At 52.9% G+C, this 26,126-nt stretch overlaps 1 protein-coding gene across 2 annotated transcripts in view; it reads left to right on the forward strand.

Annotated features, from left to right (window-relative positions):
- The window catches only part of CNTFR (ciliary neurotrophic factor receptor), a 213,523-nt gene that overhangs the window by 109,655 nt on the left and 77,742 nt on the right, over positions 1 to 26,126 (forward strand). For both annotated transcript variants that reach the window (XM_065657212.1, XM_065657211.1), the window contains exon 3: positions 14,910 to 14,991. In XM_065657212.1, coding sequence (XP_065513284.1) covers positions 14,910 to 14,991 — 82 coding nt within the window. The remainder of the gene's footprint in view (positions 1 to 14,909; positions 14,992 to 26,126) is intronic.

Raw genomic sequence — 26,126 nt, forward strand, 5'->3', positions numbered from 1 at the left:
TGGACTTGCTGGAGGTCAGCAATGCCCATCTTGTACTGCAGCCCCAAAACTGGGCACAATAGTCCAGAAGTGGTTTAAGGACTTTTTGTTTCCATAGACTTCTCTTTCCATAGTGAATCTTGCAGACCCTGCCTAGGTGTGTACCCAACACCACGTTTCCCCTCTGGTTGGGAAAGATTGCCAAAAAATACCAAAATTAATAAAGCGTGTGTGTGTGTGTGCATGTTTGTGTGCACGGTTATTTAGGAATGATTTCCGTTTTGAAGATTTAATAGGTTTTTTTATTAATACTTTTCACAGATGTGTTTACAAACTATGATTTGACCCCTGCACAAACACGCCGCTCTGCTCAGAGGCTCCTCTGCAACCTCCGCAGCAGACGTGTCGTCTCCCCGAGCTGCTGTCAGCCTCACTTCAGCCACGGAGATAGGGAACTCAGATGGTTTCTTGTCCTAACCCCCTCTTCTTGCCCAGAGTTTCTCCTAATTAGTGCTGCGAGTTATCACCTGCCAGGAGGAAGGTTTTTTGGGGCCAGGCAGGATCTGCTCCAGCGAGGGTTGTTGCATGCTGTGCTGGGAGGTGCTGGAGCAGCAGAGAGCAGTTTTTGAGGGGTGGTGGGGATGAGGGGTGCTGCCAGAGCTGGGGACAGGGAGCACCAACCCTCTTGGAAAGGATAAAGGAGGTTGGGCAGCCTGGGCAGGCTGCAGGGCAGGAGGCAGAGCACCTCAGAGGTCAGGGCTGATAGAGAGGATGGGAGCGTTTGCTGGAGGTGAGCATCACTGGAAGACGGTGCGAAGATGCTTGGCGTGAGTTTGGCTCCTGCCAAAACCAGCTCATTGGCTTGCTGCAGAAAACTCTCGGCTCAAATGCTGCTGAGCCAAAAGCTGAGGGTGAAAGGGTGGGGAGCCAGCAGTGCTGGTAGAAGATGAGGGACCAAGCAAGCCATGGCAGTCATCCCCTCGCTGGGACAGGCTCAGCTCCGTGGCTCCAGTGGCCTATTTCCACCCTCCCTGAGCTTTGCAGAAAGGTCTTAGCGGAAGGATGTGCCCGGTGGCAGGTCCAGGATGAGCCACGTCCACATCCCCAGGGTGGAGAGCTGGGGTTTGACCTGAAACCTCCTGCTGTGCCAGGGACGTGGAATTCAGGCTCCTGCTCTCCATCCAGGCAGCATCACAATGGGCTCAGGCAACCAGAAAGGAGAAAACCAGGGACAGAAATGTGTTTCCAGCTATTTGCTGCTCATCTATGACTTTACCCTGTGGTGAGCACAGCAAGCGTACGAGCAGACCTGACTCTGGCTCGGCTTTTCCTTTGTTCTGCCATTGAGGAATATTTGAGGATTGAAAGTGAAATACAGCATTTTCCTTTTCCAAAGGAAAAAAAAAAGAGAAGGGAAGGAGCCCCTCTGCATGCTGCACCGGCATACCCTCGTCATCCTGTAGCAGGAGGCCAGCGCACATGAATATTCCTGTGCAATATGCGTGAGTGATGAGCCCCATATGCAGGCCTTGGGAGAAATTAAGTATTTTCTACGGCGTCTTCCAAAGAGCCTTTCTATCAAAGTACACGGTCAGGAGCCAAAAAGCCCCAGCTTTTGCAGCCCCAGCTGGTTAACACTTTATTATTATTATTATTATTATTATTATTATTATTATTATTATTATTACTATTATTATTAAATGCTGATTAATATTTTCTAATTAAAAACAAGCCCTCCCCTAAACTCCAGTAGATGGAGTTGAGCCAGAGTTTGGGAGAGGGCTGGAGGCCACCAAGGACTCCACAGCTGCTCTCAGCTGCTGGTTTTTTTGTCCTTCGATGCTGGACCTTGCAGGAAGGGTCCTGAGATAAAGTGCACACATCATCCACATCTGCCAAGCCGCGCATGGTGGAAGGCAGCAGCCAGGCAGGGGCTGGCAGCTCGGTCCCTGCCTGCTGCCTGGTCCCCGAGAGAGGGAAGGGATGGACACAGGCTTCAGGCAGGAGGTTTGAAGAGCACCAGCCTCCCAGGATGGAGATCACTGGGATGCAGGTGGGCAAGGGAACTTCCAAGCGAAGTCTGGCATTGCAACAGCTGCTCTTTATACAGCGGCTGTTTTGCTTGCAGAGGTGAGAAGGGGCAAAGACATGGTCAGGTTTTGTGGTGGAAAAGACAGGGCAATGGTTGGAGGGGTAGGAAGCCTGAGGAGGAGTGGATATGCAGCACAGGACCTGGCTCTGTCTCTCGTCTTGAGTGCGGGGACAAAACCATGTGGTAGTTTTAAGGAGCATTAACGTGATGTGGAGCTGGAGAGGAGGTGACCTGTCAGGGGCACGGGAATGACAGATGGGTGGTGGTTCTGTGGCCTGGAAGGAAAGGAGAGCCAGGAGAATGCAGCAAGAGGTTGGGTGACAAGGCAGAGTGATGGGCAGCAGGGTGATGGGCAGCAGGGAGATGGGCAGCAGGGTGATGAGCAGTAGGGTGATGGGCAGCAGGGTGATGGGCAGCAGGGAGATGGGCAGCAGGGTGATGGGCAGTAGGGTGATGGGCAGCAGGGTGATGAGCAGTAGGGTGATGGGCAGCAGGGTGATGGGCAGCAGGGTGATGAGCAGTAGGGTGATGAGCAGTAGGGAGATGGGCAGCAGGGTGATGAGCAGTAGGGTGATGGGCAGAAGGGTGATGAGCAGTAGGGTGATGGGCAGAAGGGTGATGAGCAGTAGGGTGATGGGCAGCAGGGTGATGGGCAGCAGGGTGATGAGCAGTAGGGTGATGGGCAGAAGGGTGATGGGCAGCAGGGTGATGAGCAGCAGGGTGATGAGCAGTAGGGTGATGGGCAGCAGGGTGATGGGCAGAAGGGTGATGGGCAGCAGTGGTGGCTGAAAGCATGAGGCCGGGCAGGAGAAGTGTCCAGCACTCCCTTGCACACTCCTGCAGTCTGGCCACTTCTGAAGCTGTAGCCCCCAGAATTGTCCCAGGATGAAATTAAGCCTGGATCCACGCTTCTTGGATGTGAGTCTTTATGGCAAGTCAGAGAGGCCATTTACCTTCATGTTCAGCACTTGGCTTTGATGGTTTACTGGTATAAAAAGTGCCTTAGAGGAGCAATGCTGTCAGCATCCACCCTCACCTCCAGCCCCATCTGTGGTAGCTGTAGGGCTTGAAAGCAGAGCAGAGCTCGCAGGGCAAAGCTCAGGTGATGGAGAAAAAAGCTGCCGGGATCTTGCAAAGTGGAACTTCTCCTGGATCAGTCGTTTTTTTCCTAAGTAGCTGGATTGACTTCAGCTTGCTGCAGCTGGTGTTGGTTGGTAGGAGGGTGATGGTATGCCCACCTTGGGTGCTGCACCCGACAAACCATGAGAAAGGAAGAAAGGAAGAAAGAACGGAAGGAAGGAAGGAAGGAAGGAAGGAAGAAAGAAAGAAAGGAAGGAAGGAAGGAAGGAAGAAAGAGAAAGAAAGAACGAAAGAACGAAAGAAAGAAAGAGAAAGAAAGAAAAGGAAGGAAGGGAAAGAGAGAGAGAAAGAAAGAGACAGAGAGTGAAAGAAAGAAAGAAGAAAGAAAGAAGAAAGAAGAAGAGAAAGAGAGAAAGAGAGAAAGAAGAAAGAAAGAAGAGAGAAAGAGAGAGAGAGAAAGAAAGAGAGAAAGAGAGAGAGAAAGAAAGAAAGAAAGGGAGAGAGAAAGAGAGAAGGAAGAAGGAAGGAAGGAAGGGAAAGAGAAAGAACAAGAAGAATGAAAGAATGAAAGAGAAAGAAAAAGAGAAAGAAAGAGAACGAAAGAGAGAGAGAAAGAGACAAAGAGAGAGAGAAAGAGAGAAAGAGAAAGAAAGAGAGAAAGAAAGAGAAAGAGAGAGAGAGAAAGACAGCGAGAAAGAAAGAAAGAGAGCGAGAAAGAAAAAGAAAGAAAGAAAAAGAAAAAGAAAGAAACAGAGAAAGATGTACAGTTTGACATTACTTGGGGACTTAATCAGTTCCTGGGAGTGGTACCAGTGTGTGTATCTTCCCCCCTTTGCAGGGCTAGAAACAAACTCAATTTTAATCCAGTTTCTCCTATATTGAATATTCATTTAATTCTGCTGACTTTATATAGCAAACTCTTCCTCCAAGCACAAGTCTTCTTAGCTCTTTCTTTTTTTTTGGAAAGAGGCTGAGACCCAAACACGGTCTCACGTCACAGCTCACCTGCCAGTGGCAGCATGCAGCGATGCTGGGCTTGCCGGAGTTCATCGCCGCTCGCAAGAGCCGTGCTCACAGGGGAGCCTCATTCCAAAGGGGTGTTTCGTTTCACCCCATCGCCACTGAGCTCGCCGCGCCGCCCCGGCACGCGTTTCACTGTACAGCCGCTCCGTCCCCCTCCTCGCCCCATGGGAACGGCTTCCCTGATGTCAGACGGCTAATACCCCCTAACAAACATGCTAATTTAAGAGCTGTTAAAGCCAGGGGCCAGCGGGAGGTCACAGTCCACACAAACAGATGGTGTTTTGTCCTTGATAATTAAATTTTCCTGTAGTTTTGGGTGAGAGACTTTCTTGCCGTTTATTTCAGCACAGCTGCCTCAGGCCAACTCTGTTCCTTCCTCCTCATCCTCTGCTTGCTCTCAGCAAATGCCGTCCGTGGGGCTGGGGCAGGACCCTGGGGAGGGTGAGGGTCCCCGGCGGGTTTTGGAGGTGGCCTTGGTGGCCCCATGTGCTCCTGTGGCTCCGTGCTACAGCAGTTCGAACCTCCGAAGAGGCACCAGCTGGAGCCAGGTGAGCAGCACCAGCCTGGGGCTTGTGGGTGCCCCTAGCCCATTATTGCCAATGCTGGTGTGGAAGAAACCCTGCATTTTGACCTCTCACAGCTGCTTTTGTCCTTCCCCCAGCTCGTCCAAGTGATGCCAGGTTGTGGGGGGACTGGTGGGAAGCTGGGGTCAGTGAGGTCCTGCTGTAAACCCAGGCGGTGGTGACAGCGAGACAGCTGCCGGCACATGGCGAGGCTTGATGGGTGAGTGGGGCTGTTTGTTGAGGTTGGAGAGAAAAGGGGTCGGCTCCTCCCCAATAAGGTGTTTGCAAGCGGGAGTGCGCAGGCGCATCAGCCCGGTGCCGCCACCATCCCCAGTTTTGGCTCAGTGGTTCATCCCTATGTCTACCAAAGCGCCTGCTGGCAGCAGACCCCCCTGCAGCATCACTGACACGGGCTGCCCCCTCCGCAGGGCAGGGCCAGTCCCTCCCTGCACTGCCATTCTCCTTGTTTGTCCTTGGGGTATCACAGAGCAGTCCTGTGCCTCAGTTTCCCCCAACTCACCATTTTGCAGCGTGCTTGGTTGCCTGCTGCAAAAAACAGGTGCCACTGTGGCGTTTGGGGACAGTCCTCAGCAGGCTGCACAGGGTGTGCTGGGGACAGCACAAGGTGAGTGGGGTGGAGAAGCTGGATGGAACTGGGGAGGACCGAGCCCCACCTGGTCAGGGGCTTGTGTTTCTTTCCAGCCTGTGCAGGTTTTGGGCAGCATCCTTGCGGTGGGGAGGGAGGCAGGGGGCAACACATATGCAAGTGCAGGACAAATGTCCCCACTGTCACATCTGTCCTGCCTGCCCAACGTGGCCTGTGTCCCTACAGTGGCTTTTGGGCTGGTGACCCTAGGGTGGTTGGTGGTGTCAAAGCATTGCAGGGACCACTGTCCAGGACACTGTCACATTGTGTTGTTGGCAAATTCATGCCCGAAATGCGCGGCGGGTGTTTGGAGATGGAGGCATGTGTGGTGTTCGTGCAAACCTACAAGCACGAGGCCATCAGGCACGACCCACCATGGCCATCTCTGCAAAACCTGCTGGTCAGCTGAGGGGAGCCTGGGGTGATGGAGGTGGGGCGGGTTGGGGTGCAGAGGGGCTGTGTGGCTTGTGAAGGGTGCAGTGGGGCACAACCAGGGATGGCTGCAGTGCAGCTGTGTTTCGTGAGCAGACACGTGCAGAGCAGCTCGATGAGCGTGCAAGCCGGTGATGTTGTGCTTTTCATCCTGCTCGCCCACTTGGAACAGCACTGCTCTTTTGGGGCACCCCATCTGGTGAGGGCTCACAGGACCCCCCTGCACCCGATGGGGCAGCGGGTGAGAGGGGAGGGCTGGGGTGGGCTCACAGCCTGGCCATAGCTTGGTCCTTGGACCATCCTGATGATCTCCTCATGCCATTTGCTGTCCCCTGTGGTCCATTGTGCCGGGAAGGAGATGCGCGTGCCAAAGAATGGAGGGAGCTCCCGGGACGGCTGGATGGGTTACAGAGTGGGGAGCCCAGCATCTCCTGTAGGACCTGGATGGAGAAGGGCAGCAAGCAGAGACAAGTGAGGAGCACGCGGTCCCCAGCATCCTGAGCCCATGCCTGCCCCCAGCAATGCCCACAGTCCTCCCTACGCCCCAGAGGCTGCCAGGCCCCTGCCCACCCCATCCTCCTGCCAGCTCCAGCTGCAGGCGTGAGGAGAGATGAAGCAAAGCAAAACAAATCATACCAAGGGCTCTCTGGGGAGGTGGTTTCAGAGTCATTGGAGTGGCTTCCTCTGTGCCAAGCAGTTAAAGAAAAAAAAGACCAAACAAATAAACAAGCCAAAATTAAAATGCCCAGCAAGCTCCGTACAACTGAATGCTCCCTCCCTTATGCTCCCAGCTGCTAAGCCAGCATCTTATTCCCTCCCTGGACAAGATGGGCTGCCAAGGTCTCTTCCAGCGCTTCTCACTCTGGTCCTGCTGATCTCTCTGAGCTCCTGCAACACAGGCTTCAGGCTCTGATCCTCCTCCAGCTCTGTCTCAGCATGCTGGCAAAAAGCAAACCTGCCCTCCTTTCTGAGCAGTGATGCTGTGGACTCAGTCCTTGGCTGTGTTTGTTGATTTGGGACTGAGATTTAGCAATCCCTGGCTTAGGGACATCACCACCAGGTTTTCTGGGGACAAGCCAGCGTGGTCTTGTGTGCACTGGGGTGGAAGGGGTCCGGTGGGCTGCAGGGTGCCAGCAGTTGGGTTGTGGCAGCAGCCAGTGGTTGCACCGCGCTTGTCCCTGTGCTTCTGCAGCGCCATGGTGCCCTTCACCTCTCCAGTGTGGTAGCACTGGAGTAACCCAGTACCAGCGAACTCAGACCCAGTGCCCACACTGGTGTCCAGCCCCTTGCAGGGGTGCTGCAGAAAACAGACCACCAGAGGAGCAAGTTTGGGCTGCTGAGAAGTGCAGTCTTCATATCTGAAGCCAAACCCCTTTGTCCCTGTGTCCCCAGGTGCCACTGAGGGGGATGTTAAAGGTCGTGTGGCTAGACCCCACTGAAAATAGCCATTACCAGCAACCAGGCTCCTGAGGCTCAGAGAAGCTTGTAAACAGCATGCTGCCCTATGCCGTGTCCACTGTGCCATGGGCATCCAGCTGGTGGAGGAAGTCTGGACAATGTCTCTCTGTCTTTCCTTTCCTCTTTGTTTTGCTCAGGACAGCACATGACCATGGTACAGTCTGGATTGTAACGCTAGAATGCTTTTCTCTGCCCAGGAGGCTTGCATCTTAAGGAGTGTTGGGGAGTTCATAAAGCAGCCTGGCAACAGACCCTCCTCAAGGTGAAAAGCAGGGTTGTGAGCAAAATCATAGAATCATAGAATAGGCTGGGTTGGAAGGGACCTTCAAAAGTCATCCAGTCCAACCCCCCTGCCATGAGCAGGGACATCTTCACCCAGATCAGGTTGCTCAGAGCCCCATCCAGCCTGGCCTGGGATGTCTACAGGGATGGGGCATCGACCACCTCTCTGGGCAGCTTGGGCCAGTGTGACACCACCCTCAGTGTAAAAAGTTTCTTCCCATCTTCCTTATAGGCCCCTATTAACTACTGAAAAGTCGCAATAAGGTCTCCCTGGAGCCTTCTCTTCTCCAGGCTGAACAACCCCAACTCTCTCAGCCTGTCCTCCCAGCAGAGCTGTTCCAGCCCTCGGATCATTTCTGTGGCTCCTCTGTCCCTCTCCAACAGGTCCATGTCTGTCCTGTGCTGAGGGCTCCAGAGCTGGATGCAGGACTGCAGGTGGGGTCACATCCTGGGGGATTTGAAGGGCAATGCAATCCTGCAGACAAAAATAAGAAATGTTACCAGTGTTTGCCTGGAAATCACAAACTGAACCTGGTGTGAGGCAGCAGGACCTTCCTAAAACGTTTGGGGCTATTTGCTCAGTGTATGGAAGGTGGGATTTGCTTTTGTATTTTATTTTGGGTTTTGTTCCCCATCATTAGTAGTGTGGTTTTCTGAGTGGAGACTGTGTATTGAAGTGCAAAAATTCAGTGTGGCACCAAGAGCTCCTTCCCACAGTAATCACAGCCTGGGGAGGAGCAGTGAACAGGATCTGCCCCCAAACGCACCCATCTTGGGTGGTTTCTCCAGCTTCCAGGCAGGAGCACTGGGAAATGCCTGGACCGTGAACATCTCCCATCTACCTCCCATCTCTGATCTCCCCTGTCTGTCCCTGGCATGGTGTCATCGCTCCACAGCACTAGGGAAAGCATCTGTGGAAAAAAACAACCCAAGGGCCCACTTGAATGGAGGCTCCAGAAAAAAAACCACTATCTTTGGCACTTCTTTAGAAGAAGCAAACATCCAGTTGATTCCTGCAGTCTCTCTTTGCAGGGAGCTGGAAATCGCTCAGCGCGGAGGATAGTTGGGTAAAAGGAGGATGAAAGTGGCATTTCACATCGTTGGTCGGAGCTTTCCTCCATCTCCAAGGCTCTGTGGGTGTGGATGTGGGGTGTGGAGACATGGGGCTCGGTTACAGCTGTACGATGTGGAACCAGTGTTCTTGAGGAGTGGGCTTGGGTTAATGTTTCCCTGCAGCCTCCCTGTGGGGATTCAGGCCCCCTCCTGCCCTGCCGTGCTTTCTCCTGGTGCCAATTTTGAAAACGTCTGATGCTTATTAGTATGTGTGCTTTGTGTTGGCTTTTATCGCCACTAGAGCAGATTGGCTGGGCTTGGACTGCTGCCTCCCACTTGCAGCGAGGCTGGTTGGTGTGGTGGTCGTTACGAGGACAGGTACAGGCTGTGGGAAACATCCCCCTTTAAGGCTCCGAGTGGGAAGAGAGGACGGGCAGCAGCAGGCAGCTGCCTGTGCGGCAGCGTGGACCCCGTGGTGGCCGTGGCACCGAGGGCTGTTGGTAGGCAGGGTCGCTGGAGAGGTTCCCTGTGGCGTACCTGTGTGATGCTCTGCTGGCGTTGCTCGTGGAGGTAGGATGTGGCAGGCAGGGAGCCATGCCGCGAGGATGGGTCCCCAGCCTGTCCTCAGGCCACAGAGGAGGCAGGTCATAGCACACCTGTGCGTGTCCCTTGTCCTACCGGCCACAAGGGTGTGGGCTTTGGTCTCCTGATGAGTTAGGGCTCCCTTGGTCAGTTTGCAGGAACAGCAAGGTGTGGTTGGAGAGGAGAGGAACCCACCTTGCTCCTGGAGCAGAAATCCCTCAGCCACTGCAGCTGCAAGGTGAAGACCTTGCTCTTTGGGGTCTCAGGACCCCGCTGGCCTTTCCACAGATCCTTGCACGGGAGCACCTTGCAAGAAATTCCCTGTCCTGGGAGCCAGCTTGCCAATCAGGCAGGCTTCCAAACAGCCTGAGATGTTTCATGGATTGCTTGTTCCTCCCCAGACCATCCCATCCCTGGAGCCCCTGGGTTTTGCAGTACCTCCTGGAAAACAGCTCTGGTTTTAGCTGGGCTGATGCTCCCTCCAGGAGATCCCTATCCCCACAGGCACAGGGAGCAGCCTTGGTCACTGCCTTTCTCACTGAGACATCCTACCAGCAACATCCTGGGAAGATGGAGCAACTGCAGGCTTCAGCATGTATGTTGGAGCCAACAGCCCTGAAAGCCTGTGGCTACCATCAGGGGCACATCTTCAACCAAAGCAGCTGGGAAAGTTTGTGAAGGCCATCCATCCACCTTCTGTCCATCTGTCCTAGATCACGAGGGCAGGAGGGTCTGTGCAGCCACCCAGGGCTCTGGCGGCGCTCCCTGGGCCAGCATGGTGATGGAGGGGCTCTAACATGGGGGGATCCTCCCTTCAGGGCATCTTCTCGCTCAGCTTTGTTATTGGAAAGGGAGGAGGTGGAGGCACGAAAGTCGTAGACCCTGAGAGCCATGAGTGAATTAGTTTCGGCTGGCCCAGTCACATCCCCCTGGTGCTCCTAGTCCAAGGGGGCAGTGCTAATTGCCCTGTTGACGGTGGGGGTTTAAATTAGATTTAAGAAGGCTTCTCAAGCAGTAGGGGCTCTGGCTGTGTGAGTGAGGCTTTCTGATAGCACGTATTAAGGAGATGATAAAGCTTCTCTTTCCTCTTAAGCAGAGTTCAGTGCAAATGGTGCATAGCAGGACCAGGAGATTTTGGGACTGTTAGCAAGTGTACAGCATTAAGCAACAACTTCTCTCTTTCTCTCTCTCTTTCTCTCTCTCTTTCTCTCTCTCTTTCTCTCTCTTTCTCTCTCTCCTTCTCTCTCTCTTTCTCTCTCCTTTCCCACTGTAACAGCTACAGTTGATGTCTGCACTACGGGTGTAGCATCACACCTCCGGGACAGGCAGACCGTGACCTCTCCTGCAGGAGAGGTGTAGTGCAGTGTTTATGGTCAGCATCTGCGGTACAGACATGTGGTACGATCTACAGTGAGCATCTGCAGTACAGGTGTACTGTAAGGTCAGCGATCAGTGTCTGCTGTACAGGTGTACTGTAGTGTCATGATAGCACAAGGGATGATGGTTGTAAGCTAAAGGAGGGGAGATTCAGGCTGGACATGCGGAAGAAATGTTTTACAATGAGGGTGGTGAAACACTGGCCCAGGTTGCCCAGAGAGGTGGTCGATGCCCCATCCCTGGAAACATTCAAGGCCAGGCTGGACAGGGCTCTGATCAGCCTGATCTGGGTGAAGATGTCCCTGCTCATGGCAGGGGGTTGGGCTAGATGACCTTTGAAGGTCCCTTCCAACCCAAACTATTCTATGATTCTACAGTTGGCATCTGCAGTACAGGTGTAATGTAGCATCTGCTCTCAGTGTCTGCAGAACAGGTGTACTGTAGCATCTACAGCTGCTGCCTGCAGTACAGGCATACCGGAGTTTGCAGTTGGTGTCTGCCGTACAGGGGTATCAAAGCATCTGCAGCCGCTGTCTGCAGTACAGGTGCTGCAGAGCTCCTTTGCAAGGCTCTGGGCAAGACTGCAAGGGAGTGCATGGGGAGAAAACGACTTAATGGAGTATTTTTCTCAGCCCAGCCACCACTTCAGAGCTAGGCCCTGTAACAGCCACTGACAGGAAACTGCCCAACAGAAAACTTTGTTGTGGAAACAGTAGGTGTTGAAAGCACCCCTTTTTTTAGTAGGAAACTCTCCTTCTAGAGTGGGGAGTTAATACCCCATTGCCAAAGAGCATCCCCATGGCTTTGGGGATCGTTCTAAGGGGGAGCTGGACAGGTTCCATCTCCCTGCCTGCTCAGAAGAGGACACTGGGACTATTCAGCAGACAGTAGCATCCTGATTTTTGCCTGGATACACAATCCTCTCTGCTGTTGCTGCCCACCTCAGGACTGTCCTCACCCCATTACGCCATGGCAGTTAATGTCACACAGCTGTGCTCCTTCACTCCTGCTTGCAGGGACAGCCCATGGGCTTTTCTTCATGCAGGTCTGGCCACATTCCACTTATGCATAGCTTGATCCAGCTCAGGGAAAGCAGTACTGGAAATGCATTTGGTTTAGATCAAGAACTGCCAGAGAGGACCATGTTCATGTCTACATTGAGTTGTCTAATGCTAAGAGTGACTGTGATTGATGTCCTCATTGCCCTTGGTGCAGAGGATGAGGCAAGGAAGGATTAACTGGTGTCTCTCTCCCAAAACAATAAATTAGAGACTGTGAGGAAGACTGCTGGAGGTGGCTTCAGCTCCAGACCTGCTGGGCCAGAACGTCGTCTGTGCCCCCTCACCTCCCTCTCCTCCTGCCCAGGCTCCTTTTTCCTCTCTGCTGCCAAGAAATGATTCACTACAGGGGCAAAAGCAAATATTCTCCAACCTCTTTTTTTCCACAGAAGACTGAGTTTCCCACTGCTGGGTTTACTGTGTAATAAATACAGTTTCCCCACCGTCACCTTTCAACTGGTCCGTGCCAGAGCGGGGACACAGCCCGGGGATCTGCACGCCTGGTGAGCTGCTGCTCGCTGGCCCGCGCACCTGCGTGCTGGGGTGCTGCATTTTGGTAGAGAAACCATTAAATGAGCAAATGCAGCAAATAGAAATTTGCATTAGAAGCATCTGCAGAAATTGCAAAGGTTTTGTTATGTGCTTGGGAAAAAAAAAAACCCAACAATATGGCTTTGGGCAAAACAGGCAAACAAAGCAAATACTGCATGGGAAATTGCAATTCAAGTGAGAAAAAGTTGGTTTTCTGGCAAGATTTTTCGCACTAAAATAGGTCTGACTCCCGCCTAGCAGCCAAGCTCATCTCTGGGAAGAAATGAGGTTTTGCAGGGCGAAAGCAGCAGAGCAGTGAGGTCTGTGTGCCAGCGCTGGGAGCCTCTGCCTGGTGTGCTGGCCATGCCACAGAGTCCCCAGAGGCCTCAGCCGGGTCCCTCCTCCCTCTCTTTTTCCACCTGTAACCAAACAACATCACCCTTGAGACCGTTGGTGCTTCGGGACAGGAACCTTCCCTTGCCATACCAGGCACATGGGCAGGAGCAGCAGCAATTATTTTAACAACTGATAAGATGAGGAGCAGCAGGGGAGGGTGGGTGGCTTTGCTTCCTGGCAGGACTGAGATGTAGAGCACAATGGTTGGCCATGATGTTTGCACCAGTGCGAGCCAAACCAAAGGCTACAGCTAGCAGATCTCATGCTTCTCAAAGAGCAGGCTGATTGCCAGGGGGTTGGAGGGGCTCCTGTCCTGCGTCCTGTCATTGCCACTGTCCCCAGAGATGCGATGGCTATGCTATCTGGGGGCACCTGAACTGTGGAGCAGGGAGGACTCCAGTCCTGGTGCAATTCCTGGTCCACTTTAATTCCCAGTGCCAGTCACCAACTTCCAGGGCTGCAGGAAGGGAAAATTCAGTGGGAAGTGAATTTGGGATCGGTAGTTAGAACCAGCTCCTGTTTTGCAGGCAGCTCGGGGCCCTGAGTACCAGCACTGCCCCGGGAGGTGTCTTTGCCACTACCTCTGGTCCTGGCTGTCGCTCGCTCCCCAAGCTGCCACACAGGTCGGGTGGCAGCAGGGGAGCCACACTGCGAGCATGTCAGGGACACATGGAGAAGGCACAGCAGAGAGCAGAACTGGGAAAAAGAGGAGCAGGAGAGAAGAAGCAGAGTGAATGATAACGATGTTGTAATTAGCACTTAACGCTCCTCACCCAGAGCTTTCAAAGGAAGGTCACCTTCATTATCTCTGTTTTACAGGCAGGGAAACTGAGGCACGGGGGAGGTGGTGGGAGTGATTTGCTCAAGGTGACCCGGGAGGGCTGGGCTGGGCTGGGAGCAGGCTCTGGGGCTGGCTTGTCTGTGCTCTGCCACCGCAGCTGCACCGGAGACATCTCTTGTTGCCAGCCCTCGCTACCCAAACCCAGTGCTGCAAATTCAGCAGCGAGGCCCGTGGGTCTCTTCTCTCCCTGTCTTCCAGCTCCCCATTTTCAGGATCCCCATCCCTTCAGCATCCCTGCCCCTGAGAGGCATTTGAGACCAGGCTGCACCCCAAAATCTGTTCATGACAGCCCTCCCAGCCCCGCTTGCCTTCCCCTCCAGCCCTGCAAAGGCTCGTGTCCTGCTGCGAACCTGAGGCCATCTCAGCTCTTGCAATGGCCATGTTGGGTAGTGGAATATGTTTTGCTAGTATTTTTTCTCTGGCCAGTACAGGTCCCCCTTTATTTAGGTTTAAATGGATGCCATCTGGCTAACGAGCCCATACTCATGCTCTAGATTAAAAGGCAATCCTCTGCGCGTTACCGATACGGTGCTGGAGATTAGAGAGGTTTAAACGGTTTTGAAGGTGTAATTTGCTTTTCATGCATCGTGCTGTTTACGTCCTGGCAGGTGGGCCAGCATCCCCATCGCCGTCCCCAGAACTTCCCTCCTGGCTCTAGTCTCCTCCACCAGCCCCAGCTGCAAGAGAAGGAGAGTTTGGGTGTCTCCAAGCCTGGCAAGGCTGCACAGGGCATCCTTGCGGTTGTTGCTGTCATTCGTCCACCTCTCCACACTCCCCTGCACCCCAGCATCCCATGGGACATGGCATGGCTAATTGGGACAGAGCATCCTCTGCCCTTCCCGCAGCCCAGGCTGATGGAGAACAACTGTGGCACATTGGGGTGTTGACAGCAGGCGGCTGAGCCTGCAAAGACACCCGTGAGGGTTATGCTGTCCCTGGCATGCCCAAAAATGCTGCTGCTGTTGCATCAGGCTGGCAGACAGCATGGTGCTCAGTGCTGGTGCCAGAAGGGACCACACCAGAGCACTGCCCATGCTGGGATCCACATCTTTCACATCCTAAGCACTGGCTACTGCTGTGAAGTGCCTGGGTGTACTCTCTTCTCTTCAAAAAACCTCTGCAACCTGCTTGCAAGCAGTGTCTGCTCCTAAGGTGACGCTGCAGCTGCCATAGAGAGACCAGCACCAGTGTTTGACTTTCCTAAGTGGAAGGTGGAAAATGAAATGAGGGAACTGCAGCATTTGTGCAAGGCTTATGATTGCCTCCGGCACCTGTTTTTGCTGGCAGCTCCCATGGAAAGTGCCACAGGCCATTGAATGATGAAGCGTGTGCCAGCAAAACGCCTCGTTTTGCAGCAAATTCCCCAGTAGCCGAGGTGGAGTCTCACTTTGTGGCCATCTCCTTGTGGTCCCATCACATCCTTCAGCTGCCTGGGAGGGACTAGCTCTCGGCACACCACGTGCAAGGTCTGTTGGGGACAAACCCTGACTGCTTCTGTCTGTGTTTGCTTCCACAGATGGCTAACCCTGTCCCGTCAGCCTGCTGCGTGGTGCTCGCCGCGGTGGTGGTGGTGTATGCTCAGAGACACAGCCAGCAGGGTAAGGCTCTTCCCACCTCTCCCACCTTGGAGGTCCCAAAAAATGTTGGTGCCAGTCCCTCAGCATCTCTCGTGGGGTGAGCTGAGTGCACTCTCTGGGCTTGCCCTATGTTACGTTTCTGGATGTTACCACTTTTCTCTGTTATGGTTGGGTCACCATCCCTGGAGGTGTTTAAAAGTCGTGTAGATGGGGTTCTTAGGGATATGGTTTAGTGATAGTGTTAGAGTAGTGGTTGGACTCGATGATCTTGAGGGCCTCTTCGAACCAAAATGATTCTATGATTCTATAATTCTACGATTCTATGATGCATGTGTCCCCTCCTGCTCACTGCTGTGGGGTTTGGGTGTCCCACACCTCCCCAGCACCCACTGGTTTCCCTCACCCTGCCCACACCCCGACATGTCCCAAGGTGCCCCTACAGCCAGGGGACTGCTTCCCAGCCCTTCACTCCCTTTTTCTGCATGCTGCCTTGTGCAACCCACCCATGAAGGGATGAGCAGGTGGGAAGAAGCATCCTGACAACCCCCAAGCCCTGACACCTTATGACCATGACGGGTGCCTCGTCCTGCTCTCAGCTCCTTGGGGTGACTTTGCCCCCATGGCCACCACCCATCTGTGCCCATCACTAGCTTCTGCCTCTCCAGGTTAGCTGGGGATTCAGGGCTCGCCTTAGCAATGGCTTTAGAGAGACAAAATTTTAGACACCAGTGATCCTTGATCCAGGCAGGAGCAGGAAGGTTATGGGGCAGTGGGGCTGGGTCCTGCTGTGGGTTCACCTGTGGCAGCTCTGAAAAAATGGGACAAAATAGAAGACCTCCAAAATTCACTGGCTTTCCTGGCAGTTAGCCTGACTGTAGTTGCTTTCGGTGGACTATAGAGGAGAATTTCAATGATTAACTCCAGTAAGAACACCTGTGCATCCATGGGCTCTGTGGGATTGAGGAACCCAGCCAGAGTACACCGCTGAGCTCTCCTAAATCCAGCTGGGTGGATTTACATTGCTTGAAGCTGACAGCCTTGCTTGTTTGGGCACAAAGCACCTGGGATTCAATGGCATGTCCCCATCGTGTGGGGACAGCCACCGTTTGGTCATAGAGGGAGCTTGCTGAGTGGCGTTGCAGGAGCAATCCCAGCACCTTCCCGGGGTACCTGCTTGAAGCATTTGGGTGCCGAGCTGTGCGCTGCATGCGGTGGTGTGATACTTTCTGCAGAGAAGCAGTGCTGCTTGGTCCTGATGTGCTTGCAACACAGATGCCGGGGAAGCCTTGAAGGACCCGCTGTCAAAGACGCCAGAGCATCCCTTGAGTGCACCATGCTGCTTCCCTCCATGCTGTGGGGACGGTAGCCCAGACCTGTTGCAGAGGGAATGCACAAAACACAGAAGTGCCAGCTACTCCAGGGTTACACACACTTGAAATGTTTTGTCTAGCTGCTGCCCACCAGCGCTGGCCAGGGACATGTGTTTCACTGCTGACAGCAGTGAGCACAGCCCTGGGCAATGCCCCTGGCCAGGCAAGCTGCAATGACTGTCACCTTCTGCTCTGTGATCCGGCAGGATTCAGGGGTTTGGCAGCATAGCCTCCCTGTCCCTGTGTCCCTCCTCTTTCCCTTGCCTGCCTGCGTCTGAGAGAGAGATGTCAGGGACACCAGCTTGAAAGCAAAGCTGCTGAGACCTGAGAGCTTCAACAGTCACCTGGAGGGGCGCGTGTGGAGTGAGGCAGGGCTCTCCCCATCTGCAGGAGCCAGAGAGGCTGCTCTGCGCTGGGGGATGTAAAAAGGAAAGAAGGAGAAAAAATTGGTGTAAGAGCTGGAGAAAGGCTAATAGGCCAGTTCTAAGACTGTCCTCAATCTGTTTCCCAGGGGGACCGTGTGTCCCTCCTGTGCACCTCTCCGAAACACTGAGGTGATGCTTTGGGCAGGCCCTTTGGAGTATGTGTGCTCCATCCCCCCCATCCAGAGCTCACCGCCTGCCCTGCTGCAGCCTTCCCTCGCCAGCTGGGGGCTGGGGAAGCACATCAGGAATGGGTAAGAGGATGGATTAATCCCACTGGTGGCAGGGACCAGGGTGGAGTGGGGGGAAGACGCTGGCATAGAGTCCATTTATCATGTGCTTGAGGCACGCTCGACTTTAATAGCTCATGAAGCACTTTAAGAGATGCATTAGCACTGAATACTTGAGTGAGGAGGATGTGACAAGCTGTTAAGTAAGCACGAGCACGGCGCAGCGAGGTGGCCACCCGCTCCTGGCTCTCACGTGCACCCTGGTGATTACTGGAGCGTCCTGCAAAGTGCCACATGAATTAATAAAAGCAGCATTGGACTCAGAGGAGGTGCGGCTGCTCATGCATTAACCCCTCTGCTACTCATCTTTGGTCCTTCTCCTTGGAGCTGGGGGAGCAAAGGGTGCATTTGTCTGGGATGTGGGAGCCCAGGATGCTCCGCAAGGCTGGGGGAGGTGGGAAGGCTCAGAGGTCGGTGGATCTGGATAGTTTCCCTCACGCTGGCCGCAGAGCTCCTTTGCTTCGCATTCATGGCAGGTTTCTAAAATTACACCTGCACAACCCTGCTGGGCACTGCTGCTTCCAGCCACCCGCAGGGGTGGGCACTGTGCAGTGGGAGACCAGAGTCATCACTTAGGGCAGCCCCAGCAGGACGCTGGGAGGAGGTCACTGGTGTTCAGTCTTGAGCAGAGGGTTTTGAGTGTCCTGCTGCAGGCATGGGGCAGAGGGGGAGTGAAAGAGGGTGTTAGCGAGACGTTCTCCCACAGCATGGTCCCTTGTGTCACCTCAACTGGGGGACACAGGGATGGGTAAGGGTGCCTGGCTGCAGGTAGGGGATGCCATTTCCCAGGAGAAACATCCCTGATTTCCCAAGTTGTGTCTTCACCCCCAGAATAGTTCAAGCCATCGAACAGTGATTGCCTTCAACCCACCTCCACCGCGGAGTCTTTGCCTCCGGCGTTGATACCATTTTGGGGCAGCTGTGTTGGACCATGGGAGTTGCTGGAGCTGCCAGCACTGCTGCCAGCCAGGAGCTGCTCGATGCACGCATGGCTAATCCTATTTCTGCTAAACCCATCGCTGCTCAGCCCCCCACGCTGGGTGTCTCTGGCAGGCTCCAGCGGTGTGCTCAGTGTGGTGGGATGGCAGCTGCTTGCTGCCACTGCATCAAACACGCATCCTTGCCCAGCCCAGCTGGGTAGCCGGCCCAGGGGCATTTCGAGCACCCACCTCAGTGTTCTTGAATTTAGCAAAGGAAAAGGCGATGCACCAGGTAGACTCGGAAGCAGGGCAAAAAAGAGATGAGGCTTGCAGGGGTTAGCAGCTGGAATATGTTGGTGTAAGGTGGTGTTTGGCCTGTCTGCCAGACTTGCTGACAAAGTGGTCCAGGGATGTCTCTCCGGTGTGTGGGTAAGTGCTGGAGGTAACCCAGGATCACACGGGCTGCAGGATGGGCAACAGCCTTCCTCCAGAGACAGGTGCTGCCCCAGGCATCCAGGGGGATGTCCCCATCCACAGGGCTCCCTGCCAGCACAGGGAGGTAGGCAGGAGCTGCAAGAAGAAATGAGAGAGGACGGAGGAGGCAGAACTGGCTGAAGACCACACGGTAGAGCCTGGTGCCCTCCCCGTTATCATGGGCAGCTCAGCTTTCCTTCCCATGTTTCCTCCTCCAGGCAGTGGTTGCTGCCGATTTATTTCGAAGTAGAGGCAAGTGATGGGGAAAGCTCAGCAAAGTGCAGAAGCGATGCTGCCTGCTGCGATGCCTTGGTTGGCCAGGGGCAACCTCAAAGAAAAGGGAGAGGCCACAGCAATAGCCAGAGCTCCTTACCTGGGGAGTGTATATATGGTGAAGATGCATAACCGTGTGTTAGGCCGTAAAGCATGCATGGATGGATGGTTTCAATTCTTTCTATTTGTTGCCATGACTGCCCATGGCTGGACTTAGCTGTTCTCAGCAGACCCAAGAGCTATTGCAGCCCTGGGAAGAAGGACCTCTGCCTCCCCAGGCTCCTGCCACCACCAAAGCATCTTTCCCATCTGTCAGTTCTGCCAGAGTTATGTCCACGTCTGTCCCAGATTGAGATTTTTCTGCTTTTAAAAAAGGAGTAATTCTGCTTTATTGATCCTCACCTTGCTGAATTAACTCATGTTTAAACAATAATTATGTTTTCACCCAGGAGAGGAGACAAAGAGATAAACGTCTCTGGAAATGAATGTGTTTCAGATGCCACATGCCGGGGATAATTTATTGATGGGCGCAGAAGCTGCTATCTCCTCTCTCTCTCAGCAACAAGCAATTAGCCCCCATCATTCCTCAACCAAGGAAAAGAAAGAGAGATTTTGTTTCATTACTTTCCCTTCTCTCTTGCTCTGTTAAGCCCTGGCGCTAATCTTTTGCAATCAGTTCTGCTGCAAAGCCTCCCGGGAACTCCAGTTTGCATGTGGCTTGTTAGAAATGCTGCCCACATTTCAGCTAAAACAAAGCCTGGGCCGGTAAGCAGCCTTCAAAATGCACAGCAAAGCCATGCAAACTGCCTTTTTGAAGAGAAACCAACTGTAGGTATGTCCCTCTCTCCCTTCCCCACATTGTCCAACCTTCTCCGTGTGGCATTTTTTGGCTGACGGGAATGCAAGCCGCTCTTTCAGAACGCTGCTTCTTCCCACATCAGTCAGCCCGTGGAACTCCCCAGGGCATCTGCCTGGAGTAGTTAAACTGGTTGATTTGCTTTTGGGGGTGTTCTCTGGGTTTTCTGTGTACGAGATGGTTTGTAGCTTCACGCAGGAACGTGTGATTTGTTTGTAGACATCTGAGTAGGTTTTGATTGTTGTGCAAATGCTGTTATTCAGTTAAGATGCCTGGATTCAAGTAGTGTGATGGGCTTACCTGGGTCTCGAGGCTTGGTCTTGTGCCCATGGGTGCATCCAACCTAAGACAGGAATGCAGGAGTATTCTCTCCAAATATACATACAGAAGGTATCCTCTCCTCTCCTCTCCTCTCCTCTCCTCTCCTCTCCTCTCCTCTCCTCTCCTCTCCTCTCCTCTCCTCTCTCTCTCCTGTCTCCTGTCTCTCTCCTGCCTCTCTTCTCGCTATTGGAGTGCCTTTCAATCATGTGTTAAGCGACATGACTAACGTCTGTCATGTGGTGTTTGTTTTTCCACCTGCTCCCCAGGGCGAGATGCATGTGCAACGGAGTGTTTTGGAATTTTTGTAATTGGCACTCGCTGTTTACACTGGGGGAAGACAAGGTCAAAGGGACCACGCGTGTGTGCTGAGCAGCCGAGCAGGAGGCTGGAGATGGTACATGCTCCCCGCTTGGGCCAGAACAGGAGAAATCTCTGTCTCCTCGTTACATAGCACCTTCCCGCCTCCCCTGACACCTCCTCGCATCTCAGGCCAAGTTTTGCTCTCGTCACAGCACACTGGCGCTTCATCCCTGGGTGGCTCCTGCCAAGGTGTTATCAGCGTTGTCTTCCTCGGGATGCAGCCCTGCTTTCTGTGAGCCTGACCTACATTCCTCTGCCAGAGATGAATGGACTTGTGTTTGGCAGCATAAAGCACATGCTCTTGCCGAGGGAAGGCTACTCTATTAACTGTTCCAGAGCTCTGTGTGTGATGGACTTGTCCTTTCCATTATATACATCAGCTTTTCTGTCGCCCACAAACTTTGCCAGCAACAGTTTTATGTTTCCTTCAAGATAATTGATAAGGCTTGTGATTAGCAATGGGCCAAGTACAGATCCCTATGGGGCCACACTGGGAACACCCTCCTGCAATGATGATTCCCCATTTACAATTAATTCCCTGTTAGCTATTACATTTTTTAATCCTTCCTGTTATAACTCTGGATGCTCTCATTATCCAGCTGGCTGAAATACCAGCCTTGCTCCAAACTATAGCCCTGTTCAGTATGTGAGCTGGTTTCAGAGCATTTCCAGGACCTCTCTCAGGTTAGGAAGCAAGGTTTGGCATAGCGTCTACCTGCCCCTGCATCCCTCACTCTTTGCAAGTCATCTCAAAGCCAAGTTGCTCTTCAGATTTGCTTCATGGAGAGCCAGAACCAAGGCACTGGATCACTGAAAGGACACGTCTTGGCATTGGAAGGATGTTATCAGAATTTGCTCAGCACAGTCAAAGTCAGAGGACTTAGCTCAGCATGTCCTCAGGCTAAATGAGCTCAGTTCGTGATGGTGTTCACATGATCTGCTGAAGGAGTCAGCTGTATCTAGAAGACCTCAGTTCCAGCACATGTCATGAGTAGGTAGATGCTCCTGCCTTGGAGCTGCAAGAGCAGAAGACACTTCTGTAGGCAACTCGTGTACCCGGCGGGTGAGTCAGCCTGACTCACCGAGGACACATTACCCCTCACATGGAGGCTCCAGCACTAGCGGCTGATGTGCAACAATTAGGATTCAAGCTTCTCCGTGAGATGGAGGCCGTTTAAATCATTCCGAAGGCTTCTGTTCAAGGGCAGGCATCTGCTTTTTGCCTCATTTGCCTTGCTAATTGCTTCCTGGGGCTAAGCTAGCCCAAGCTCGCAGCCTCCGGGGGCTAGTTTCATGCCAGTGGGGATGCTGCATCTGCTGGGGACCAACCTGGCAGCCCACCCCGTGCTGGTCAGAGGTACAACCTGGCTGTAGCTCAAGTTGCATGCTCCTCATGTTTCTCTGATGCCTTTGTAAGGAAGGTCAGTTACCTCCATTGCTGGCCATTGATTACCACGGTGGTTTCCCAGTTGCCTCCCCATCTTCCCTGCCAGCCCACAGCTGCGGGGAAACAGCAAAGACAGCATCTCACTCTACCTGCAGTGGCACCCCCACTGCAACCCGTTGAGCTCTGCTGCATACTGTTAGGGCATTTAAGAGCCCATAAAAGTCTGGGCTCTCCTGTGCCTCTCTGATTTTTCTCTGCTTCTTCCCTGCCCTGTGTGGTGAGGATGAACCTGTCTGATAAGAAGAGCTCCAGACCCAAACAGGCACGAACTTCCACCCCCTGCTGCCTTTTCCTTCCTACCCCTCCCTCTGTGCCAGAGCACCTGGCTTTTTTTTTTTTTTTTTTTTTTTTTTTTTCAGCACAAGATGCATCTCCTGAAAGGTTCCCTGTCTGCAAAGTAAAAGAAAACAGAAAAAATAGCCCCAGGTCCTGGAACATCTTTTTCTATTACTGGACATCCCTCTGAGCTCAAGTAGATTTCCTGCCCAGACACAGAGTGAATTATGGCCAAGCTCTCGGAGGCTGACCTTGTGGTCAGCCAGAGCACGGGCTTGCTAATAAATGTGGTCAGCCCCTACCGCAGACAGCCTATTTTTAGTGTCTGTGTTTCCTTGCCCGCTGTCTCATCTCCTTGCAGGTCCCAGAGCCAAGCATCCCCTGGGGGTCTGGCTTGCGATGCAAGATAGTCCCACGGGGAGCATGTCCCAGGCTGACTCCTCCTGCCTGGGCTCTGGGAAATCGAGAGAGTTGATTTCCATGCAATGTCTGCTAATTTTGCACCGCAGAAAGTCACGGGTGTACAGAGCAGGATGGAGAACAATTAGAACCATAGAATCATAGAATAATTTTGGTTGGAAGAGACTGTCAAGATCATTGAGTCTAACCATAACCTAACTCTGGCACTAAACCATGTCCCTAAGAACCTCATCTACATGTCTTTTAAACACCTCCAGGGATGGTGACTCCACCACTTCCCTAGATAGCCTGTTACAATGCCCGACAACCCTTTCAGTGAAGAAATTTTTCCTAATATCCAATCTGAACCTTCTCTAGCACAACTTGAGGCCATTTCGTCTCATCCTATCACTTTTTGCTTGGAAGAAGCGACCGACCCCACCTCGCTCCAACCTCCTTTCAGGCAGTTGCAGACAGCGATAAGGTCTCCCCTCAGCCTCCTGTTCTCCAGGCTGAACAGCCCCAGTTCCCTCAGCTGCTCCTCATCAGACTTGTGCTCCAGACCCCTCACCAGCTCCGTTCCCTTCTCTGAACTCTCTCCAGCACCTCAATGTCTTTCTTGTAATGAGGGGCCCAACACTGAACACAGGATTCAAGATGCAGCCTCACCAGTGGTGAGTACAGGGAGACGATCACAGATGAGGTCCTGGGGCAAAGCAGAGGTCTGTTCCTGGGCCCACATGAGCATCCAAGAGCCTGAGAGGAAATCTAGTAGGAAATACCTTGGATGCTAACAAAATATGAACCCTTCCATCAGCTGCATGTCTGCTGCATTGAAGCAGATCACAAAGCTGTAACAGATAAAAAAAAAAATTAAAAGTGACTAAACAGTCAGAGTGTGGGTCTGGCAGGTTTTGGACAAGTCAGTCTGTGATCCCACAAAACTGGTGAAAATACTTTACATATGTGGTGAGAAGAAGAAACTGCCGGGAGGATTGCAGTCTGCCAGGATTCATTAGTTCTGCCAGTGGCAAGGAAAACCATGTCTCAGTAGTATCTTAGACTTCATTAAACATATCGACAAGCAACAAAGGAGGAGGAATGGAGTTTATAGTCCACCCAGGCACCCAGAGGAGCTTTGGATGGAGAGTGTTCAGCCCAGGATTAAGTTACTGCTGGCAGGGGCAAAGCTGCTGCAGCCCATGGGGAGGAGGCAGGACCTCACCATGTGGGTGTGCATGGGGGGACATCCACAGAGGGGACAGAGTGGGACAGGGAACAGCACTCAGCTTGTGGACCATCCGTGTTAAGCCAGCTGGGCCCTTGCTTGACAAATCCTTGTGGAAACCCACTGCTGGGCAAGCCCAGATCACAGGGAGAGGTTGGGAAGAAGGATTTAGATAAAGGTCATAATCTTGGGGAGGCATTGTCCCATTGTGTGAAGCAGGAGTGTCACTTCCTCTGCCAACAGTCATTTGTAAATTGAGGCATTGCCATAGCAGCTGGGTGTTGGTGGAACCAAAATCTCATTTGCACAGATTTTCGAACCCAGGGAGCTGAGGCATAGCCCAGCACATGGTGAATAGCCATGGGCTTTGCTCTTTGTGTGTGCTCTGGCTGCTGAAGAAGGGCCATGTCCTGTCCTAGCACCGAGCTCCTTTTAGTGAGGGAGGAAGCAATCCTCATCCATGGGTTATGCCTGTTGGCTTTTTATGCCTGTAGTTACATTCTCAAAGGCTTCCAGAAATGGAGGATGTCATAAAACCGTGATGATTGGAGTGGAAGCCTTTAGCGGTTCAGGGGTTTGGCTTCAATCAGCCTCCAAAAACTCAGACAGGTCTCTCCTTGGAAGTCACAGGTGGCCATCCCAGGGAACCAGCCATCTCACATTTCCAAAGCAGCCTGGTCCCCACGAGCCTGTTCAGTGACACATGTCCAGCTGAACCTGGAGAGAAGGTGCCAGTCATTATTTATCCCCTTTGGAGGGTTTCCAGTGCCTGAAGTCCTGGATCATAGGCTGCCCTGGGACTGCAAAGCCAATCTCCGGTCAGGCTGAAAGGCCAGAGTGCTGCAGCTCCATGTTCAGCTCCAGCCACCACTTGCAGGAGCCCAGGACCTTAGCAGAGGGTGCTGCAAATCATTCCCAGAGCGTGTCAGAAGAGCTGTGTGCAACAGACCCCAGGACCCAAAGGGCAGGTAGGGCTGGGACTGAGATGTTCAGGTCCTGCAAATCCATCAGTAGTGTTTGACACAGAGTGAGTCACTTGCTGCGGTCTCCAGGCCACCTGTGACATATTTGTGACCAAGAAAAGCCCTGGATAGTGGAAGCATGGCCACGGTGAGACACTGGGACCAGACATTCTCATCTCTACTTTAGGCAGAGAGGATTTTGCTACAGTGGGAACAGAGCAAAGGAACCATGAAGCATACTTGGGAGCACAAGATGCTGGGACACAACACACACAAGCCTTAATAATCAGAGTCTTTTGGGGTGTTTAACTTCTCTAGGCAGACACTATGCTTTTGTGTAAAGGGAAATACCTAATACCCAGATTCGTATTCCAGGTGGGAGGTGCTGGAGTACAAAAAAATAAACAGGAGAACAGCTTGCAAGATGTGTAGTCTCCTGCAAATAAAAAGGCATCTTTCAGGATAAGCAGTCTTGGGCAGCATCAAATGGAGTGGATCCATGCAGAGAAGCCAATATAATTGTGGCATATTAAAAGGAAAAAGAGAAGAAGAAGAAGAAGGATTGAGCAGGGGCTGTGGCAGGCTCGTTACAGAGGGGAAAAGCGATGCATGTCACCTTGTAATGAGTGCTCCAGGAAGGCCAATCAGGTGACCAAGTGAAGTGAAACCGCACAGCAATCAACAGTGATGGAGACAGGAGGGGTTACAGCAGTATTAGTCCAGTGTATGGACCATTGATCTCTTGGTGTAGGATTTGCTGGGAAAGGTCGTTATTTAGGCTTAGCTGCCAGCAAATGCTAATTGAAGCTGAGGAGTGTGGAGCCTCATTGTACCACTTTGCTTTGCTTAGAGCCATACTGGAGAGGCTGGTGCTGGAGAAGGGCCTTTGTGGATGTGACTCGCAACATGGGGATGAAACAGCCTTTGCCTCCACTGAGGGGACAAGGGAAAGGGGCTAAAAACTTTTCCTTGCACAGTTGCATACATCTGTGAGTCCCTGTCCCACAGCCCTGGGCAAGACACATTCACCTCCTGGTGCAAAAAGCCCCTGGATGGGGCAGAACCTCACCATAGAGTGTACCTAGCTGACAGGGCTATGCACTGCCCTTCATCCCAGATTCAACACGCTTGACCTTCCTGGCTTTTTTAGCTTGCAAAGCATGGAGCATCTCCCCTAGTGCAGATCCCTGTTAGCAGATTTAAGCCATCCGCAGTAGCCAGGCTCTTAGTTATCTATTCTGGAGTGTTGCAAAGCAGCCAGAGGTCGGCAGAGCTGATGCTGGAAAACATTGACCTGCAAGGCTAGAAGCCTCGAGGACTTCTGCCAGCCAAGAACTGTGTGCTTTGTAGGCAGAAGAGAGCCAGCACCATCACATTGAGGAGCTGACTGGAGCACACAAGCTAAAGCAGAGCTGCAGCGTGTAGTGTGTCTTGCTTGACTCCTGCTGAGTTTGCTAAGGTGTAATGAGGTGTGCATGTATGTGCATGTATTTCTGATGTCCAGGTGTTGGGCGTGCTGCTGGGCAACACAGCTCTGCTGGAAGAGAGCTGGTGGGGA

Source organism: Caloenas nicobarica, chromosome Z (assembly GCF_036013445.1).
Source record: "Caloenas nicobarica isolate bCalNic1 chromosome Z, bCalNic1.hap1, whole genome shotgun sequence".
In the NCBI taxonomy this organism is placed as follows: Eukaryota; Metazoa; Chordata; class Aves; order Columbiformes; family Columbidae; genus Caloenas; species Caloenas nicobarica.